The following is a 21,068-nucleotide window of genomic DNA, read 5'->3' on the forward strand; positions in this document are numbered from 1 at the left end:
AAATTTTCAGGTAACTGGGTGGGACTAGAAAATACACTGAAGGGCTGGAGAGATGGCTCAGAGGTTAAGAGCATTGCCTGCTCTTCCAAAGGTCCTGAGTTCAATTCCCAGCAACCACATGGTGGCTCACAACCATCTGGAATGGGGTCTGGTGCCCTCTTCTAGCCTGCAGGCATACACACAGACAGAATATTGTATACATAATAAATAAATATTTTTAAAAAAATATACTGAAGAGGTAAGCCAGATCCAGAAAGACAAGTATCACATGTTCTCTGTTATTTATGGATCGTATCGTATATAACCTGGAGTAACCACAGAAATCAGAAATTAGAAGAGACCATGAGGAGGGGCATTTCTATGGTGGGGGAAATAGAAGGGTACAGGGGCTATAAAGGGAAAGATGGGAAAAACTGGGAGGAGGGATGATTTCCCTGGAAATGTAAAGGGAGGGAGAAAGGATAGGTTAAAAATAACATAATGCTTGAAAACCATAGGGAGACATTTTAGGTTTGCTAGTAAGTATATTTATAATATATGTATAAGTGTGTGCATACATACATACATACATACATACACATGCATACTTTGAAGCTATGCCACTTGGCATAATGCTCTCCCTAAGAGCCATATACTACCTAACAAAAACCCTATATTACCTAACAAAAACCCCAGTGCCAGGCAGGGGAAACCTTCAAGTTGGTCAGGAGAGTTGAAAAGACTCCCAATAATAAAAGCTATTGTCGCTGGTTTGGTAGTCTTCCAGAACAGAGGGGCAAGATGCTATTGCTAAAGACACCAAATACGTGAGACACAGGACTCAGAAGAATCAAGCTGGAATTGACCTGGGAGCCACCTGGCTGAGGACTAGCTCTCACAGCATTTGAGGGTGCTACGCAAGCAGACAAGGGAGAAGAGTCGCCAGCGGTCCTGCTCAGCTGTGATGCCTATGAACCACAAGGACCAGCATGGCAATACCCTCAAGGTAAACAGTGATACAAACTTGGAGCAACCACAGCTGTCTAACTGAACTTTAAGGCAGCTCAGTAGGAAGGAATTCATGCCTGGCTGTAACCCTAGCCAACTACTGATGGCTTTGGGTTATGGAGCCTGAAAGAGAACATAAACATACTACTGCTGCTTTCCTAACCCAGCAAAATTTCTAACTGCATTCTAAACGCGTATCCTTGTACCCACGGATAAATGTAGTTTTTGCCCTTCATCAAAGAAGCTTCTTTTGCTGCAGATGGGCATCGCTACAGAAACCACAACTGGTTAAAATGCAGACAACTGACTGCAGGACACAATCCCAATTGATACACCTATAACATAAGCCAGGGGACACACAGAAGAGTGGACAGGAAGACTAGGAGCCTCTGGACACCATCTGTGAGATGTTCTAGATATGACAGGAAAGCTGTCTCAAAAATACTGCAGCTTAAACGGAACCTGGACAATCTGAACAGCAACTGACATGCCAGTGCGAACTGTGAAAATCTCACAAGGCCCTACCTTGTGAGATGAAGAACTGCAGACAGGTAACGGCTGCTGAGAAGACCAAATCAGTCTTCTCCAGGGAGGAGGTCCTTGACAGATTATCCAGTCCCAAGTGCCTAGTCCTAAACAACTGTGTGTGTGTGTATGTGTGTGTGTGCACGTGCTCGCACACGCAATACTAAATGGACTCAGCAGTTCTCCTCTCTCTCTGTCTCTCTCTCTCTCTCTCTCTCTCTCTCTCTCTCTCTCTTTCTCTCTCTCTCTCTATCTCTCTATCTCTGTAGATCATGGATTTGAGTAGGGGAACACGGTAGGTATTTTAGAGAAGGAAGGGTGGAAATGATGTAAATACAATACTTGCATATAAATTTTCAAAACATTTATAGTAAGGGAGAGAGGTAGTCAGTCAACCTAACTTACAGAATAAAAAAAGATAGTTTAGCTAAGCCGGGCGGTGGTATAAGCCTTTAATCCCAGCACTTGGGAGGCAGAGACAGGCAAATAAATCTCCGGGAGTTTGAGGCCAGCCTGATCTACAGAGTGAGTTCCAGGAAGGCTCCAAAGCTACAGAGAAACCCTGTCTCAAAAAACAACAACAAAGATACCCAAACCTGCTACATTCCACTAGTGAGAAGTCAAAACTCTACTGAGCTGGATTCTTCACGGGGACTCCTCACCAGGCTTCCCACTAGCAGTACGTAGCACTAGTTCCAGGCTGACATTTGTTCTGTTGTCAACAATCATTGCACAGAATTATGAAGACCAGTCCAGAGAATATGGATTTTTGTCCTACAGTGGGTGGGGATCATCTGGCAATCAGTTTCTATACAGGTTAAATGGGGTAGCAAGAAAATAAATGGTCTTGGTAGTCCCAGGACATCACAATAGCAAAGAACAAATATACTAATTACTCAAAAAAAACATAATTATCTAATGTGCTGGTTTGAGTAAGAATGCCCCATAGGCTCCTTTATTTGAAAGCTTAGTCACCAGGGACTAGAAAGGTTAGAAAAGATTAGAAAGATAAGGAGGCGTGGCCTTGTTGAAGGACGTGTGTCACTAGGAGTGAACCTTTATTTAGGTTTCAAAAGCCCATACCAAGCCCAGTATCTATCTCTCTTGCTCTCTCCTGGCCTGTGGGTCAGGAGGTAGCTCTCAGCTGCTGCCCTAGTGCCATGAGTGCTGCCATGTTCCTGCCAGGCTCCCGCCATGATGAACACGGACTAAACCTCTGAAACCAAGCTGGCCCCAGTTCAGCTGCCTTGGTCATGAGTCTCTTCTTTCACAGCAAAAGAACGCTGACTGAGACAGCTAGCTACTCCCTTTTAAACTTAATTTTACATCTTTATTTAATGAAAATGCTGGGTCCTTCACTACTTCTGAGGTTTTCTTCAGTCATCTTCATTCTACAGACACTGAAGAATGATCCAAAACAAGAAAGTGGATGCCTTGTATACCATATTGCAAACTTACTCCCATCCCCAATCCAGCACAAAGTGTTAAAACTAATTAGGATGACAACTACCCTGATTTGCTGGTCAAAGTCGAATTTCCCAGGATGTAGAACCCTCACTATTGAAAGGGAGGAAAATTCCCAAGCAAGCAGTGATGAGCAGGTTGGTTTATCTACAGTTAATTATTTCTGGAGTCAGCAAAATAATGGTGACCTGAGCTCTACCACTAATTAGGTTTGGTCTTTCATCAAGAAGTAACTTTTTGTACCTGATTTCACCCATCTGTCACCATTTATCTAATGCACAAAATTAAAATAAGGATAAGTGTGGAAAGGAGTAGGTATGAGCAGGGCTATGGGGAAACACAAAGGCATCATGAAAAGTGGCTAACACACAGCTAAATTAAGTAGAGTTCAGTTTCATGCATAGTTAAAATATAAGGAAAAAACATACAGAAACTTGTTTTATTTAGATGTCACATTGCTGTGAGACAATGGTCTTTTATCCTGTCACTTGTATTATTTTAATAAAACGCTGACTGGCCAGTAGCCAGGCAGGAAGTAGAGGCAGGGTGACGAGGACAGGAGAATTCTGGGAAGAGGAAATGTCAGTCTGCAGTCCTCACCCCGCTGCAGAAGAAGCAAGAGAATACCTCGTTGACAAAGGTACCAAGCCATGTGGATAACACAGACAAGAACTATGGGCTAATATAAGTTATATAGGTTAATAAGAAGCCTGAGCTAATAGGCCAATCAGTTTATAATTAATGTAGGCCTCTGTGTGTTTATTTGGGACTAAACGGCTGTGGGACCTGGTGGACAGAAACCTCAGCAACATCACATGACTGACTTAGTACTATCACTGACAGGACTATTTTGATAACAAGTTTACAAAACCTCCAAAAGACTTGTTCCTTTTAGAGCAATGGTAACAAGGACTTGGTTTAATGCTGGCTCCCATTTACTCATCATGGAAATATGGTGTGTCACTAACATCTAAAGCTTCAGGTTCAACTCTAAAGCTGAACAGACAATACCAAACACTCCAAAAAGCTCCTACTAGGAGCAAACAAGAAAAACATGGGACAATCCCTACACATACTGCAAATACAATACATCTGCTAGCAGGACTTGATTTTCACCTATAAAACTACCATTCCCATAGTCTAGCTTTACCTTAAGTACTTCTCACACCTTGCTCATCCTGAAACACTGAAGTCTGTTTAACTTCACGCTTAAGCACTTAGGCTATGAAGCCAAATTCCAGGCTTGACTCTCAACAACTTATTAAATGCCACCTAAATTGTTTCTACTTCTCGTTTACAGGAGTGAAGAATTCTTGTATCATGACGTCACTATGAGGATTAAGGCATCAACATATTTCAAGTCTGTTGTGCACATCAAGGTGATCTCAGCCAGGCTTTTATCACTATCAATTTGCTTGACACCCTTAAGCTTCTAGGTTCATACAAGAGACTGAAGTCCTATCTACCCATGAAGTACTACCTTATGAAATGAAACACCCATCAGAAGTCACTCACTCAAGGGAGAGCCAGTGACATCATCCTCAGCAGCAGCAGCACTTTGTATACAATTTTGTATAGTGTGTGGTACCCAGCCAAGTACCACACACTAGGAAAGCCAGATAGCCCAGAGCCTTAGTGCCCAAAGGTGCCCTTCGCCGGCCATTCTCAGCAACAAAATCAGGCTTGGTTTTACAAAATAAATAAAGTAAACAAAAAGGGACTAATTCATTTAATATATACTAACACAATAATCTTTCCTATGTCTAGTTCATAGTACTACATTTTATAGCACACACTATGAAAACAAGTGTTGAAAGTTACTTTCTAGACCTCACAGCAATTCCACAAGTAGAAAATGCATTTAGAAATAATTCAACACAAATTTTGACCAGTTCTACTTATACAACCTCCTAAACAACAGTCCTTAAGTCTCCTTAGGGTCCAGAGGAAGATATGATAGAGCCCCCTAAAGTGCTGTGGTCCACTCCACTGTCTTGGCTGTTTCACTGACTCACTCACAACTCTCATAAACACACACACACACACACACACACACACACTTGCTCACCCCAGGAAAATCTATTCCTACTGTTCTAATTTACTTTTTCAACCCACAATCTAATCTTCATGCTATATCCAAAGGAAGTGCTCTGAAGTTGTGTCCATTCAAAGATGCAATTTTATATGAGGATTTGATTAAAGGGAAGGGAATGAGGAGGAATGGCACAAGTCCAACTATCTTTGTATTATCACATGTAAAAGCAGAGTGACTGGAGCTGGGTACCCACATGCCACTGACAGCGACTGTGTTGATCAGTAATGTGCCAACCAGCCAACGACTGAATGCCTTGTGTAGTAACACAATGACTAGAACGGTGTACTTTGTATACTACTTTGTTGTAGTCAAAAATCATTTCCTGCAAGTGAGAGCCAGACATATAACATATATACATTCATACACTCATATATACATACATTCCCCACCCCAGATCATGACAATCCAACCGTTTGTGTCTGAACTGCCTAGTTTTTAGGTAAAGATTGTTTTAAGAAAAAAAAAAAAAAAAACAAAACAAAACAAAAAAAAAAAAACAACAAAAAACCTACCTCATTTTTGAACTTTCTTTCCTAGAAAAATAACAAGAGCCTGGAGGTAGTGGCACTTGCCTTTCATTCCAGCACTTGGAAGACAGAGGAAAATGAATCTCTTCGAGTGCAAGGCCAGCCTGATCTACAAAGCGAGTTCCAGGACAGCCAGGACTTTTGTTACACAGAGAAATCCCATCTCAAAAAATAGAAAATAAATAGAATGACGTAGAACCCGGTTTGCGGATGTAAGCCACACTGCAGCCTCAAATTTCAAGCTCATCCGTATCCATCTGCCACTCCAATTTCATCCTACTTAGACTACTCTGTTCCGACTCCCGGACCTCATCTCAGCCCCAGCAGTCACTCCCTCTCCCATACTGGTTTTTTTTTTACTCATGCCCAGAAAATATACAAGCTAAACATTTTTATTGTGTAAGAGAAGTCTCTAATAGCTTCAAACATCAATGCTCATGTCAGGTCTAGTTCAAATTCTACAAGTCTAATAACCAGGCGGTGGTGGCACACACCATTAATCCTGGCACTTGGGAGATAGGCAGAGGAAGATGGATCTCTGTGAGTTCTAATCCAACCTGATCTAACAAAGTAAATTCCAGGACAGCCAGGGCTACACAAAGCCTGTTTAGAAAATAAAATTGTTAAGGCCAGAGACAGATTAGTGGGTAAAAGTACTTGTCACTAATACCTGTCAAGCTCTATCTTGAGAACTTTCAGGACAGAGGAAGCTGTCCTGTGAATTCCACAAGAGGGCAACAGCATGCACCAGTATGCACACGCGCGCGCGCACACACACACACACACACAAATAACAAGTCTTTATAATGTTTCTGTTATTACTTTCTAGATACATTAGAAATGATTTTTATTTAGTACGGAATTGCTTAAACACTGATTTTCAAAACCACACTTTCTTCATAAGCAGTCCAGTCCTACCAGTCCTATCCCATCCTTCTCTGACCAACAACGCCTCCATTTTCTTTGACATTTCATGGCCTTTCTGGCCTGACTCTAGTTCATCTCTGCAGCCCATGTGCTCCCTTCTCTCCCTACATATGATCCTTTCACCGCCATGGTACCTCTGTGCCTCTTTAGTCTGTACGAGCCCCACTTCTACCCCAAGACCTTCCCCAGTCTCTATCACCCACATTCTGGAGGGTAAACCCCATGACTTGACATCACTACTTTAGACTAGGCCATCCTTTATTCACTCCATCCCTTCAAACAGCTTTCTTCTCTACTCATCTGGTGTTAATGTGAAAGAGTATCTTAAAGCCATAAAGTCATCATTAGCTAATGCCCAAGCACCTGTTGCCGATGGACATGTGCCCAGTGATGGATTGCACACACCCTTGTGAGGTCCAGCAATGGAAAGGACTGCTGGAGGATTTCATACACCATTGGACAGGGCTGTCATAGCTACTCTGATGATTTACAAATCTCCCCTATTTTTCTCCCCCCGTCTTGAATCCCAGTGCTTTTTACACAGCTCCAACTGTCCCAACTCTGATGTCACCTCTATGAAACCTAGCAACTGCTTATAGTCTTTCCCTCTAAGAACCCAACACTTTGAGTAAACCTCTACGGATTTTGCTTGTTTCCAACTACACTTCAAAGAAATGGGAATATTAATGAGTCAGCTCTGAAATACTTAGACTAAGAAAACCAGAAAACATTATATACCATGTATTCAATAAGTGTTTATAGTTTAACTTTTTGTTGTTTTATGAACTTATTTCCAACAGTAAAACAAGAAACATCACAGAAAATAATAAGGAATTTTGTCTTTGCTTCTGAAAAATAGGCTGGAAATCTCAAAGTAAGGGGCTTTTCTATAAACTCACTCAACAGTCAGGCAATCACTGAAGGGTTATCAACTACATTGTCCTGTCTTCAGATCTTTCAGTAGAATATAGAAAATTGCTAAGTATGGTGGCTACTGAAATCAGAACATCACTGAGTCTGGTTTAACCAAAACATTCAAGAGGCTAAGTAGTTTAGGGAGGGTCATTTTGTGAAATTATATGTCACACTAAGGATAACAGATGGATCTCTGTGAGTTCAAGATCAGCCTGGTTGGTGTACATATGTTCCAGGGCAACCAGTGTTACATAACCTTGTCTCAAAAAAAAAAAAAAAGCTTTCTTCTTGGCTACATAAATGCAATCACCAATAAAATGTAAGTCACCCTCATGGTAAGGACACAAGAATGAAGGACCACCACTTAGAAAGCAAGTTGTGATTTTTATTAAGAGCACTAAACTTTTTCATATCCTATATCCAGTATTTTCACTTCTAGGAATCTTTAATAAAAAAAAATTTTTTTCCAAGTTTTCCATTAGTCATTTGTAACAGGCATTCAAAAAGAAATAAGCAAATACACAGTAACTGTGAATGTCAAACACATTGTGACACATACATTCAGTAGATTATTATATAGCCACTATAAATATTTCAAACATCTATTAACACGGTAATTGCTTGTGACATAATGACATGGAAAAGTAGGCTGAATATTAAAGATACACAATATAGTTTCACTTGTTAACAAACAATAACACCAAAGTATCAGCAGTGGCCATATTGGGGATCAAGAATTAGTACTGATTTTTAATTTTTCATCTTTATGTTTTTACACTTTTTTATTTTTCATATAGAACATATATTGTTATAATAAAGAAAGAAATATGTATATGATTTCTACACATTCAGACAGGAATAATTTTATATACTAAAAATCACAAATCATTGAGCTAGTAGTATATGACCTTTTTAAACAAGAAACAGAACCTGGAAAACCCAAACACTAACTTGAAATGTGGTTCCTGATGATCTCAGCATTTAAAAAGCAGAGGCAGGTGGATCTATGCGAGCTCCAGGCCAGCCTGGTCTATATAGCAAGTTCCAGGATAGCCAGGGTACACGGAGAGACCTTATTATAAGTAGATAGGTTGGGAGTGGGGGGGTTAAAACAGAAGAATAACTACAAATTTAAATCCAGAGTTTTAGTACAACCGGAGTCTAAAACACTGCTCAAAACTTAAAAGCACGCAGTAAAATCCTCATTCTCCTTTATTCTTCAGATCTCCTGCCAAGTGACTGTTTCACTTCTTATCATCCATCCCTCCTGCCCATGTTCACTCTGACTTCTACAAGCTGAGGTCTTTAACTCTCACCCCATCAATACATCCAGCAAGCACACTGCCAGCTTGGCACCCACACTCCTTTAACATAGATGTCAGCACACCTAACCCCTATACAAGTCTTATTTCCTCTACACTGCCTAAGAGAAGAAATAAAACATAATTTCAAATGTCTATGCAAAGCATTTAAAGGCCCTCCAAAACTGACTTCTCAATACTCCCAATTCTCTGTCACACTTTATTCTTAAATATATTCTAGTCACTTCCATCTATTCTGTGTTCGCCAATCTCTAAACGTGTTCACTTTGCCTATTAACTCTTCCTAGAATACTTTTGGGATTGTTTGTTTTTTTAAGCCAAGTTCTCACTCTCTAGTCTCAAGTAAATGATCCTTTTGCCTAGGCCTCTCAGAATGCTGGATTACATATAGGTGCCACCACATCAGGAGCTATTAATTTAATATCTAAACTAATTGAGCAGTCTTTGCTGCCCATGATTCTTCCGCCCTATCCCAGCCTGAACTTCTGTACACTCACTGATCCCTCTTTAATCCTAGGACAGGACCTACATAGGTACTCTAGCTTATGGTAGTCATTTTTCCCATTTCTGACTTTATCACGTATCTCAAAATGGAATGGAAACTCTTTACTAGATAAAAATGTCTTATTTCTACAATGTGGCTGAACTACACAGTGTTCTGCCAATTAAGTAAATGCCCCTGAAGCAAGCACTATGAAGCAACCAAAAGAAACACTCAAGGATCCTTGTCCCAGAAACCAAAATGCTAGTCCCCTAGCAGTTCAATCGGCAGAGCTTGCCTTCAGTTGTTTTTGCTGTTTTTTGGAGAGACGCTTCCGATTGCTCTGTAGGACAGAGAGGTCGGACCTTGAAGAAGAATGGTAGCCCACATTTTCTGCTTTTAGGGGCTTAATGATATGGCCTAGTTTGGTGCCAACTTTGGGAACTGTCAGCTTTTGGAAGGCCCTCTGGGTGTTCCATGTGTACCCAATAGGGTTCTGGATAGTCCTTTCAAATTGCTGGTGGTGGGTGAACGGGTGTGGAATAGCGTGCACCTGATGAGCTGCTGCAAGGATGTTGCGCTTCTCATTGAGAATCACATTTGGCAAGTTCTTGTCTTTTCTTGAAGAACTTTCAGGAGCTTTAATAAGAAAACGGCGTCTCTTCTTGGCACTAGGCTTCAGGCCCATACCAACCCACTCACCCCATCCAGGCAATGTCAGATCCAAGTCCTTTGGCTTATTTGCCTCTACAGCTTCCCTTTTCTCTTTTAAGAACTCTCCGATGACATCATCCCCAGCAAAAGCTTCCTTTATTATCTGCTTGTGGTCTGTCTCCACTTCGTCTTCCAACTCCACTACTGTGGGTACTGCCAAGGATTTCACAGGAGATCTAGTAGTTAGGAGTTTCTGTAGATCAATCATCTGATCCTTCTTCTCCCTTCTAGAGACATCAAGTACACTGTGTGGGTTCCTCTCCTTCCACTCTCCTTTTAACATAGGTCTGGGACGCCTCTTTTTCTGACAATGTCCCTCTTTGCCCAACTCTCCTTGTTCTTCCAGAACATGTGTTCTCTCTAGCCCCTGAGGCACCAGGCTCTCCTCCTGAGCAAGCTCCTCTCTCTGGATCTGGAGAACAGTTCCCACTGAACTCACTTTTTGCTGCTCAGATTGATCATTTTCCTTGTGGAGTTTCTGAAGCAATACCCTCGATTCAGATACTTCCTCCTGGCAATCTGAAGAGACTTCTGCTTCTTGGCCGCCCATTGGCTTAGCACTGTTGGGTTCAACTCTTTCTTGGAAGGATCTTTCTTTCAACAGAAGTTCTTCTGCCACTGGTCTTTCATCTTCCTCATCTACAGAAGACCCACTGGCCACCTGTTTGGGTAGCTGTTCAGGATCGGTCTTGAGCTCACCCCTTTCTGCACTGCTGTTGCAACTCCTGAGCATCCAAGGATTTAAACCAGCTGCATTCATCTGTAGGTCATTCAACCCATCAGAGGCAGAGATTATTCCCTCGTCTGTGAATTCCTCCTCCTCCTCACTCTCTGAAACTACTTGGAGTTTCTGTGTCAGTTCTCTCTTCTTAGCCAATTGTTCCTGCATAGCTTTGCGAGTCTCCAGGTCGTATCTGGCCATAATTGCCTTTGACTTTGCCCATTTCCCACTGCCCTGGTGCTTAAGGCTCATCCGCTCCAGCACTCTGGCCTTTTCCATTTTTCCCAGTTCTTGCAATGCAGCACTTGGGTCATCCTTCCACAGCTGCTCAAACTCTTTGAAGGCTTTCTTGGCCTTTCCTTTCTTCATAAACTTGTGATACTTTTTACTTTTGATTTTCTTCTCTCTTCGAGCTCTGGCCTCATAGTAGGACTGCAGAGCTCGCGTCTTCTGAAGCTCTGCTCGGTGAATCTTGGCTTCTTCCAGGCTCATGGCTTTGAGGGAGGCTTTTTCCATAGGAGTCAATAAAGGATCTGTTACTGGCTGCTTGTTCTTATGGAGAAGGTTAAAAACTTCTTGCTCCAGGGGGGTTCTTGTTTTCCAGCCAGTGAACGCATGCTCAATGGGAGCAACAGCTGGCAGCTCCTTCTTCATGGGAAAAACCAGCTGTTCTGCTTGCCGGTTCTTCAGAACAACAGGATCCCATTTGGAGAGCACTTGTGAAGTTTTGCTGAATGCTGCTTCCCTGAGGATCTGATCGGCCTCTTTTTTGTCAAGGGGGATCGCCAGAGTCTTTGGCTTGACTCTAAGCAGTTGTTTCTTCACAGCAGCCACTGAAGATAATGCTGTAGCAGACTCAAGCAAATCTGAAAGAACCAGCTTTTCACCTGACCCGTCACAAGTAACATTGAACTCTGACACCCTTAGAGTAGCCTCAGATCTCTCTGCTAATTTCCATCTACTCTTTCCACCAAGGGAACTGACTGCTTCCAGAAGCTTCTGACATTTTCTTTCTCCATCACTGTCCCTCTCATCTTCACTTGTACCCAATGGGGAGTGGTTTGGCAAATCCATTAGTTCTTCCTGTTGGCTCAAAGCCAGAAGACCTGCCACGTTCCTGGTCATGTTCACGGTAGCAGCCTGCTTTCTCTCACCGAAAGCATGTAAGCTCTTGAAGAAGCGTCTGGTGTCACTCTCTGGCTCCATCTATGTACTGCCCACTGTCTCTGACATAGATGTTTTCTGAGAATCTTAGTTATTGAGACGTCTAAAGAAGAAAAGACCCATATAAATACCCCAGTAATTTCTAAGTAGTCAACACATAAAATTTACAAGCCAGTCAGGATGGTAAGATACAAGGACAGTTTAGGCTACATAAAGTCTTAGTCTGTGTCTGTCTCTCTCTCTCTCTCTCATTAAGTGTGTGTATATATACGTGCATGTGTGCATGGCATATAAATTATGGCACAAGTAACAAAAATCTCAAGCCAAGGAAAAGGGAAGGGGAAGTGAAAATAAAGAACTATGATGGGAAAGAAGATTTTATGGCAAGAGAAAATTCAGACAGGAAACTAAGTTCAACGGGAAGGCCAAATGGTTGTGGACAATGCCACATCACTAGTCCTAGCAGCATCATGGCAATCAACTCAAGATGAGTGAGTGTCTCAACACAGCTCTTGTATGTAACAAGTGAAAAGCTCCTGTTGTCTTCCTCACCTGCTATACCTCAATTGATTCACTGAATGAAATTCATGCAGGGTCTTAACTGGATCTATCTCTCAAGCCCCTGTTCCATGCCTCCCCTACCCTCCTTAGTCCTCAATAGCTGACCCTCAATGTTGGCTGAAGACATACTTCCAACACTGCCCCTCAACATCCACTGTGAGCACCTTCCTTAAACTCAAACCCACTTCAAGGCTCACTTCATTTATTTAGCTGACCCTTCCCTGGCTACTCTGACCAAACAGGAGCTCCCAACCCCTTGGCCTTTACTACACTTTACAGTACCCTCACGGAGCTTGATAGAACGTAAGGGATACTTCCAATCAATCCCTTTAAGATGTAAACTATAAAATTTGTAAACCTACCAGATTCAGAATGTTTGCTACTACGTAGCACAAAAAAACAGAGACAGGAGAAGAAGAAAAGAAAGAAAAAATAGGAAAAAGCAAATTACAACAGAGGAGAAAGGCAGAGGGGTAAGGAAAGCAGCAAGCACTTAGCTGTGTCCCCTAAACTATTGTTTTCTTCCTCGGCCAGCAAAACTGTGAGGTAAGAATTTAAACTGTCATATTACAAAGACTGAAATGGAAAGCTAAGAGACAGGCACAGTGTTGCGTGTTTGTAACCCCAGCACCTGGAAAACTGAGACAGGAGATTTTAAGATCAAGGCTAGTAGTATAGTTACATAAAAAAATAAAAAAGGAAGAAAGACCTGCCCCCACCCCACCAAAAGAGAAACCTTTTTTGGAAAGAAAAAAGTCTGAGAAATAAGTGACTAGCTCCAATTTACATACCAAGTTTTATAAACACGGGTGGCAATGGTGCCTCCTCCACTCAGCAACTCAAAGTTGATTCAGGAGGCTGAGGCAGAAGGATCTCACCTTCAAGGCCAACCTGAGCCTCACTGCAAGTTCAAGGCCACCTTGGAGTAAATAGTGAGACCCTGTTTTAAAATAAAAAGAAAGAAATGCCACCTGAATTATTATGTCATATGGCATAAACCTTTTAAATAATAAAAGGCATCTCTGCCTGTTATCTGGATGAAAATACCACAATGTCAGCCTGCTTACAATGTATTACACATAGAAATTTAATTTTCCCAAGAAAATTAAATCACAAATCCAAAATAACTAATGCTAAATAAAACAGAACAAAACCATGGGGTCAGTGAGATGGCTCAGCCAATGATGGCTTGCTACCTAAGCCTGGTGAACTGAGCTCAACCCCTAGAACCCACATAAAAGCAAGAGAAAACCAACTCCAAAGTTATCCTCTGACCTTCACATGTTTACTGTGACATGCACACAGGCACACATAATCATGTATACATGTTATTAATTTTTAAAATAGTAGAACAAAAGCTAGTCAATGTTCTTCAATTTATTGGTTTCGATTTACATACAGTATCTCTAACACCACTAAAAAGAGGTTCTAACACATAAGATAGTTACGTATGGCACGACTGTATACAAAAAAGTTAATGCTACTTCAAGAAGAGAAGCTAGGTGGTGGTTTTGCACACCTTTGATCCCAGCACTTGGAGGAAGAGGCAGGCAGATTCCTGTGAGTTCGAGGCTAGCTTGCTCTTCAGAGTTCCAAGACAGCCAAGACTACACAGAGAAACTCTGTTCAAAAAAAGGGGGGGAGGAAGGGTTGGGGGAGCAATAAACTTTGGATTACCTGAAAACAAATAAAATTAGCTCATGTTTATTGACAACAATACTGCAGACACATAAATTGTCACTCTCACAACAGTCAGCAAAAGGTTCAATTCCCATGACCATTCAGTAAATACTCTAAGGCCCAGAAAAGTTAACTAAGCTGTCAGAAGACAGTCGTCCAATAAGTGAGAGGATTCAAACCCTAGCACCCTGCCTCCTGTTTCTGTCCACCGAACCACAGTGGGGGACAATGGTGTGCTACACTTACAGGAAAATTCTTGCAGGAAGCAAGTACTAATGCACAGAATTGGCAAAATGACTAGTACTTAACAAAGAACACTCAAGGAAACGATGTTTGTGAATTTTCCCTACAGCCTTTTATGAAATAAAGTAAAGTGATTAAGATATGCACAAATGCAAAATGTTAAGAACATTTTGAAAACTAGAAACAAAGAAAGTAAAGCTGGCTGATTAAAAGTTAAAAATTACCAAAAAAAAGAGCTTTAAAGGAAAGTATCTATGGAGTTTTATACTCTTGATTATGAGTGCAAAAGTACCAATTCCTTCCATGCCCCAGCAACTTACTCAAATAAGTAACTATTTACAATCCACCAAGCCTCCCTTAAATAGACCAAAACCTCTATTAACAGGCTGAGCAGTGGTGGTGCGTTTCTTTAATCCCTGCACTTGGAAGGTAGAGACAGGCAGATCTTCAGTCTCAGGGCCAGCATGATCTACATAGTGAGCTCCAGAATAGCCAGGGTTATACAGAGAAACCCTGTCTCAAGGAAAACCAAAAAAAATAAAAACAAACAAAAAACAAAAAATCTTGTTAGTAGTGAGACATGATGGCACAAGCTTTTTTAATCCCAGCTCTCCAGAGGTAGAGGCAGTGGGATCTCTGTGAGTTGGAGCAAGACCAGCCTGGAAGACAGCCAGGACCACATAGAGAGACCCACTTTCAAAACAAACGAACAAAAAAACCTCTGGGAAGCACTTCCGATTGTCTCATTTCCTCACCTCTAGCATGACCCATCCTACAACACTGACAGGGGTCACCACGAACTAACTCATAGGAGCACTCTACAATCCTGACTGCCTCCCCTGCAGTGACTACCTCTGGCAATTTTCTCACTGTCCTGAAATGGTTACTTCCAACTGTCAACTTGACTGGATTAATAAATACCTAGGAGATTAGTAAAGCATACTTCTGGTTAGGGGCGAGGGTCTGTGAAGGCATTTCCAGAAACAATTAGATCACAGAGTTCCAGCCATCGACACACTAACCCCTTGATGGATTCATAGCACAGCATAACTAGGAGGGGAGGAGTGTACCACTAGGGGGACTCCTTGGGGTTTTATCTTGCCCTAGGACCTTCCTATATTCCCCTTTCTCTGCTCCCTGGCCACCTTGATATGAAATGCTCTCAACAAGCCCTCCCCCTAAAACAGAATGACATCTTAGAAACTATAAACCAAGCCGGGCAGTGGTGGCACACCTTTAATCCCAGCACTCAGGAGGCAGAGACAGGCAGATAGATCTCTGTGGGTTCGAGGTCAGTCTGGTCTACAGAGTGAGTTCCAGGACAGTCAGGACTGTCCCACAGAGAAACCTTGTCTCGGAAAAAAAAAAGAAAAAAGAGAGAGAGAGAGAGAGAGAGAGAGAGAGAGAGAGAGAGAGAGAGAGAGAAACTATGAACCAAAAGAAATCTTTCCTGCCTTCTCTGAGCAGATTGTTTTTGCTACAATAACTAATACACCACTCTTTTCTCTCTTGCAAACTACCTCTTCTACTCAGTACTAACGCAGGCTTCTTCCTGCTCTTCTGTGATCCTCCATAGGCAGCCTGACATGCTCATGGTTTCAGATACTATCCCCTCTCCAACAGAAGGTCCCCAAATGGCTTAAATCCACTCTCCTTCTGAACACTAAACCAGTACCCTAGAGAGAAGGCAACTCCAACCAGACACTGATAAACCTAGGAACTGTTCTATCACATCCAAAACCTAGCTCTTCCCAATAAGCTTCAACAGTACCTTCTCTCAACTCATGGATTTATCACCATGCCATGAAACTTTGTCTAAAATCTACACTTTCTGGAAATCCCTGCTCATCATATTAACCTCTTTAAAGGCTCAATTAATCTAACAGATGACAGTTTTAAAAGCTTGACTAAAATATTTATAGAATTAGCAGTTTATACTTCCCAATTCATGCCTGGTTCTTCTTGCATCCTAAGAACTGGAATTTGTTTGGCTGGTTGGTTTTTTGGTTTTTTGAGACAGGGTCCCACTATATGATTCTGACTTCACTGGAACTATACAAAAACCAGGATAGCCTCGAACTCAGAGATCCACCTGCCTCTGCCTCCCAAATTCTGGGATAAAAGGTGTGTGCCACTACACCCAGCCAAGAGCTGAAATATGTTACTCAGTAGGATATAAACTACAAAGAACTTTTGAAAATTATGATTCTGCTTATCGAGAATTAGAAAAGCCTGTCACTTTGTGCCAACTTAGGGGTTAGGAGGATTGTCTAAACCATACCTTCAAATCCAAAGCTCCTATAAAAGATTCCTGCTTCTGAACTATCCATCGGGAGAAAACTGAAGCACTACAAGAATAAACTTTAAGCACGCTAAAGGCAGGTAGAATAAATGCTTGGAAACATTCCCTATCTCATTCAGATATCTTGCAATGTGAGCTGGAATGACAATCTGGTGGGAAAGAGATACTGAAATAAAAAAATAATAGTTGCTCAAAAAAGTTCTTAAGCTACCGTTCTATGTGTAATTACAGCCTCAGAACACAAGACTGAAATCTAGGAAAATCTCCCACTATCAGTTTTTTAAAAAAAGAGAGCTCCTTAGATTTCCAACTAAATCGAACCACTTATTATAATCTCCACCTCACCTTTACTGTAAGATAGCTTGCAATCACCCATTTATCTACAAGATCATTGGTTTGGAGTCTAATTCCTGCCTAAGGGCACAGGGTGACATCAATTCTGTCCCCACATCTGACAAGGTGTCTAACAGGGTAGAAATGAGAAAGGTCTCAGTGAAAAATTAAGTGAATCAGGACTGAGCCTGTGATGTTTCCCCCTAATGTCCTTCACTTTGCCCTTCTTCTTGCCTTGCCTTCTCCAAAGGAGGACATCTTGGAGTCACAGAATACTTGTGCTTTAATAAGTCACCCAGTCCAAATGTCCCACACATTCAGTAACTGAGCTCCAAAGACACCTGATGACACTCTCCTGTGGCCAAAAACACGGTCGTCAAGGCACTCTGTGACACAAGACTCAGAAAACAACTTAAGAAAATACAATCGGCCTCCATCTCTGCACAGGACGATACCAGAGAACACACGAGTCTGAGCGACTGACTCGGACGTCCCAACACTTTCTCTCGGCCCAGCTGCACCGCTCAACAAGTCTCAGAACCAACGTGGACATACAAAACTGGCTACCACAATGGGGAAGAACACCGAAGCCCTGCAGAACCTCCAGCCCCAAAGCCACGGTGCTAACTATTCATTCAGGCAGCACAGAGCAGCATGCTCCTAAAGCCATCAGATGTAAGTGCTCTGGATTCAGACAGGCCCTCCTGGGGTCCCAGTTTCTCCTACTAGTCAGATCTGGGCTAAGTTAATGTGTCCACTCTAAAATGGGAATTTGCACCCGTCCTGGGGAACTAACAATGTAAACATAGCTGTGCATAAAGTACTCGAGTGTGGCGTTTGATAAAGGCTCAATAGACGCCAGCTCTAGCATTCTGATCGGTTATCACCATTTTCACAAAGCCGGCCCCCTCTTTAGTTTCTATGTAATTCCCAAGAAGTGTCCTGCCCTTTCTATCGGAGGGGCTCTTTGATCGGAGTACCTGTTCTAGAGCCAAAATAGGCACTGCAGTTAGGTCCTCATCTGTGAGATCCCTTCACCCGATCACACCTTGACCCCCGGGGCTGCTGCTATGTGCAGCGCACGACTGACCGTGCGACTCTAAAACGCACCTAAAAGGGTAAAACAGAGAGGTCCCCACGCCAGCCCTGTCCAGCACACGCAGTTTCTGCCCCACGCCCGCAGCAAGCCCCAGCCTGGCTTTCGGGGGAACCGCTGCGCGCGGGTTCCTCCCACGGACGCCGCGCGGTCGTGTGGAGCGGGACGACCCCACCCCCGCGCCCGCAGCGGAGGCCGCGGTGCATCCTTCCTCCCGCGCCCCCGGCTCCACAGCGGCGGTTTCCACGACTCCGCGCGGACGCCCCACTCCTCACCCTCCACCAACCTCTTTCCCCGACCCCGCCGACGGCCGGGCGATCCCTCGGGCACCGGCGGGCCGCGTGCACGCCGAGGGGAGGCCTCGCCGCCATCCCGCGACCCTCGGTCTCCTCACAACAGGCGCTGCGCACACTCACCGTGGGCTCCGACCCACGCAGGCCTGGCTGTTCCCAGGAGCGGTTCCCGCCCAGCGCCACCTCCTCAGGACCCTGACGGAGCCGCCGGGGCCGCCCTGCGAGAGAGAGAAAGAGAGACGACCGCCCGCCGCCCGCTCAGCCGCCGCCGCCTCTCCGTCCCAACCCGCGGCCGCGGCCACAACCGCAGCGACACTCCCCCGGCGCCGGCCGAGCAGCGTCTGTTGAGCCGCAGTCCAGGACGCGCAGTCCCAGCCGGCGCTCGTTGCATATGCAAAGAGGCCGCCGCCCATTGGCCCGCGGGCGGTGGCGCGGGCGGGGCTGGGCCAATCAAGGGCCGGCCGGGGGAGCGCGGCGCCGGCGGCCGGGGCGGGGACGAGGTTACTATAGGTCATTCCGCAGAGCCGCCGCCGCCGGCTGGACCGGGCTGGGGCCCTCGTGGGGCGGGGATGGGAGCCTCCGGGAGGGGAGCGGCGGGCCGGGAGGATGAGGGGGGGGGTAGACGAGAGGCAACGAACGACGAGGTGGTCCCCTCAGAGAACCGCAAGACCCGCTTTCAACTGCCGCGATGCGTAAATCTCAACGTAGAGCGAAAAATAGCACGCTTGTTATTTTTTTCATTCTTCTCTGGAATGGATTCGTAATCCTAGTTGAAGCACGAATTTCTAGCCAGTCTTGCAAAGGGGGAGGGGGGAGTGACGTTTGGGAATGCCTGTGGAGGGAAAAGGCTCGAAAGCTGGAAGCACGCACGGTGTTACTTCTCTTGCGTGGGCTTCGTTTAACGCAGCGTGTAACCCGTTTACCCCCCAAAATCTTCGCGTACCCTAGGTTTCGTGTTTGTTTTCAAAGGATGAACGTTTACTCCCAATTACTGTTTTTGAACGGGAAATGTGTGTTTGTTTAGTTTGCCATTGCATATCATTTTGGACACTGCACCAGGGAAAGGCATTTATTCTAAGGCTGCCTCTCCCCTTCATCCCTCCCCACCCCCAATTCAAACAAAACACAGAGCAAAACACAAAGGACTAAAACAACCACTCCGGTGTAATATTAGAAGGAAAAGTGTTCATGCCCGGCTTTTTGTTTTGTTTTGTTTTGTTTTCTCCTTAACGTATTATTTCGTTGGTCTGTGAACTTTTCTGTAAGTAGGTGAAAGGTTGAATTGCTGAGGTAGCCTCAAGCAAAGGCAGAGGCTCACTTCCCAGGACGATCTTTATAAAAAAAAAAAAAAAAAGGCAGGGAGCCGCCGGAATTTGAACTAGGTGGAGCCACGCACTTACTAAGAGAGCGCACTCACCTTGGGCCCCTGGCCAGCCTAACTGCCTAGAAGAACATAGTGTTTGACTCAAGCAACCTGTTCCTTCCAGGAAAGCGACGTATCTGTCGCTCTTGATCTGTCCAACAAATGGAATGCAGAATTTCTGCTCTGTAGAGGAATGTGTATACCTTAGAAGTAATAATCCTGGAACCACAAGAAAACTCTAGGAAAACTAAGCAAATGAATACTCAACCTTCCTCCCCCGTTAATGAGCATAAAGTACATGGGTAGAATTCCAGGATGTCTTTCCTTCGTTATCTCTATGTGAGACAAGATTTTATAGACATCTATCTACTTTAACAGAAAAAAAAACTCTTGAAATTCAAAGGCTAAATTCAAATACTAAGGCTAAACAGAAATTAATCGCTTTTCTATTCACTAGGCTTCTTTGTATGGTTGTTTGTTACTTGCGGGAGAACAGGAGCCAAGACCTCCCTGTGTAGTTCAGACAGGCCTGGATTTTTCCTGTGCAGACCAGGGTGGCCTAGAATTTATGGCAGTTTAGATGATTCTAGAATTTTAGGTGTGATCCACCATGGCAGGCTTTGTTTATGTCGGGTATCAGAGCTTGACACTGTGCCCAAAGCCTGAACCCTACCGGGCAATCTTCCTGCCTCACCTAGGTTTATTTAGTTGTTATTGCTTTAAAAACAATAGAGCGCCAGGCAGCAGTGGTGCATGCCTTTAATCCCTGGGAGAGGGGACAGATCTTTGTGAGTTTGAGGTCATCCTGGTCTACAGAGCAAGTTCCAGGACACCAGGACAGTCAGGACTGTGTATATATACGTGTGTGTGTGTGTATGTGTGTGTATGTATTCATATATATTGTAGAGAGAGAAAATATATATTGTGTGTATACATGTATATGTAGAGAGAGAAAATATATATTAACATAGATATATAGAGAGAAATCTTGCCTCAGAAAACCAAAACATAAAACCCCGCAGGGTGTGATGGCACCATCTTTAATCTCAGTACTGGAAGGCAGAGACAGATAGATCTCTAAATTTGAGACCTGCTTGGTCTGCTTAGCATGTTTCAGGTCAGCTAAAAGACATTTCCTGAAATCCTATTTCAAAAAAATAAAAAATAGCCAGGCAGTGATGATGCACACCTTTAATCCCAGCACTCGGGAGGCAGAGACAGGTGAATCTCTGTGAGTTCAAGGCCAGCTTGGTCTACAAGAACTGGTTCCAGGATAACTAGGGCTATTACACAGAGAAACCCTGTCTCAAAGAACTTAAATAATAAATAATAAAAACAAAGGCTGGGAAGGTGGC

At 43.6% G+C, this 21,068-nt stretch overlaps 2 protein-coding genes across 3 annotated transcripts in view; both read right to left on the bottom strand.

Annotated features, from left to right (window-relative positions):
• The window catches only part of Acsl3 (acyl-CoA synthetase long chain family member 3), a 49,337-nt gene extending 30,732 nt beyond the window's left edge, over nucleotides 1–18,605 (bottom strand). The window contains exon 1 of one of the 2 annotated variants that reach the window (XM_038339349.1): nucleotides 18,474–18,605. The gene's annotated coding sequence lies outside the window, so the exon portion shown is untranslated. Of the gene's footprint in view, nucleotides 1–13,194; nucleotides 13,326–18,473 lie in introns of those variants that run through there. The other variant, XM_038339350.1, reaches the window with a different exon arrangement.
• LOC119820761 (U3 small nucleolar RNA-associated protein 14 homolog B-like) lies at nucleotides 7,872–13,326 on the bottom strand. Its single transcript, XM_038339348.1, has 2 exons — nucleotides 13,195–13,326; nucleotides 7,872–11,945 (listed from the first exon to the last, which is right to left on the bottom strand). The coding sequence occupies exon 2, from the start codon at nucleotides 11,882–11,884 to the stop codon at nucleotides 9,524–9,526; it is 2,361 nt and encodes a 786-aa protein (XP_038195276.1). The 5' UTR covers nucleotides 11,885–11,945; nucleotides 13,195–13,326; the 3' UTR covers nucleotides 7,872–9,523.
• Nucleotides 18,606–21,068: the final 2,463 nt, after the last annotated feature.

This window comes from Arvicola amphibius, chromosome 8 (assembly GCF_903992535.2).
Source record: "Arvicola amphibius chromosome 8, mArvAmp1.2, whole genome shotgun sequence".
Lineage (NCBI taxonomy): Eukaryota > Metazoa > Chordata > Mammalia > Rodentia > Cricetidae > Arvicola > Arvicola amphibius.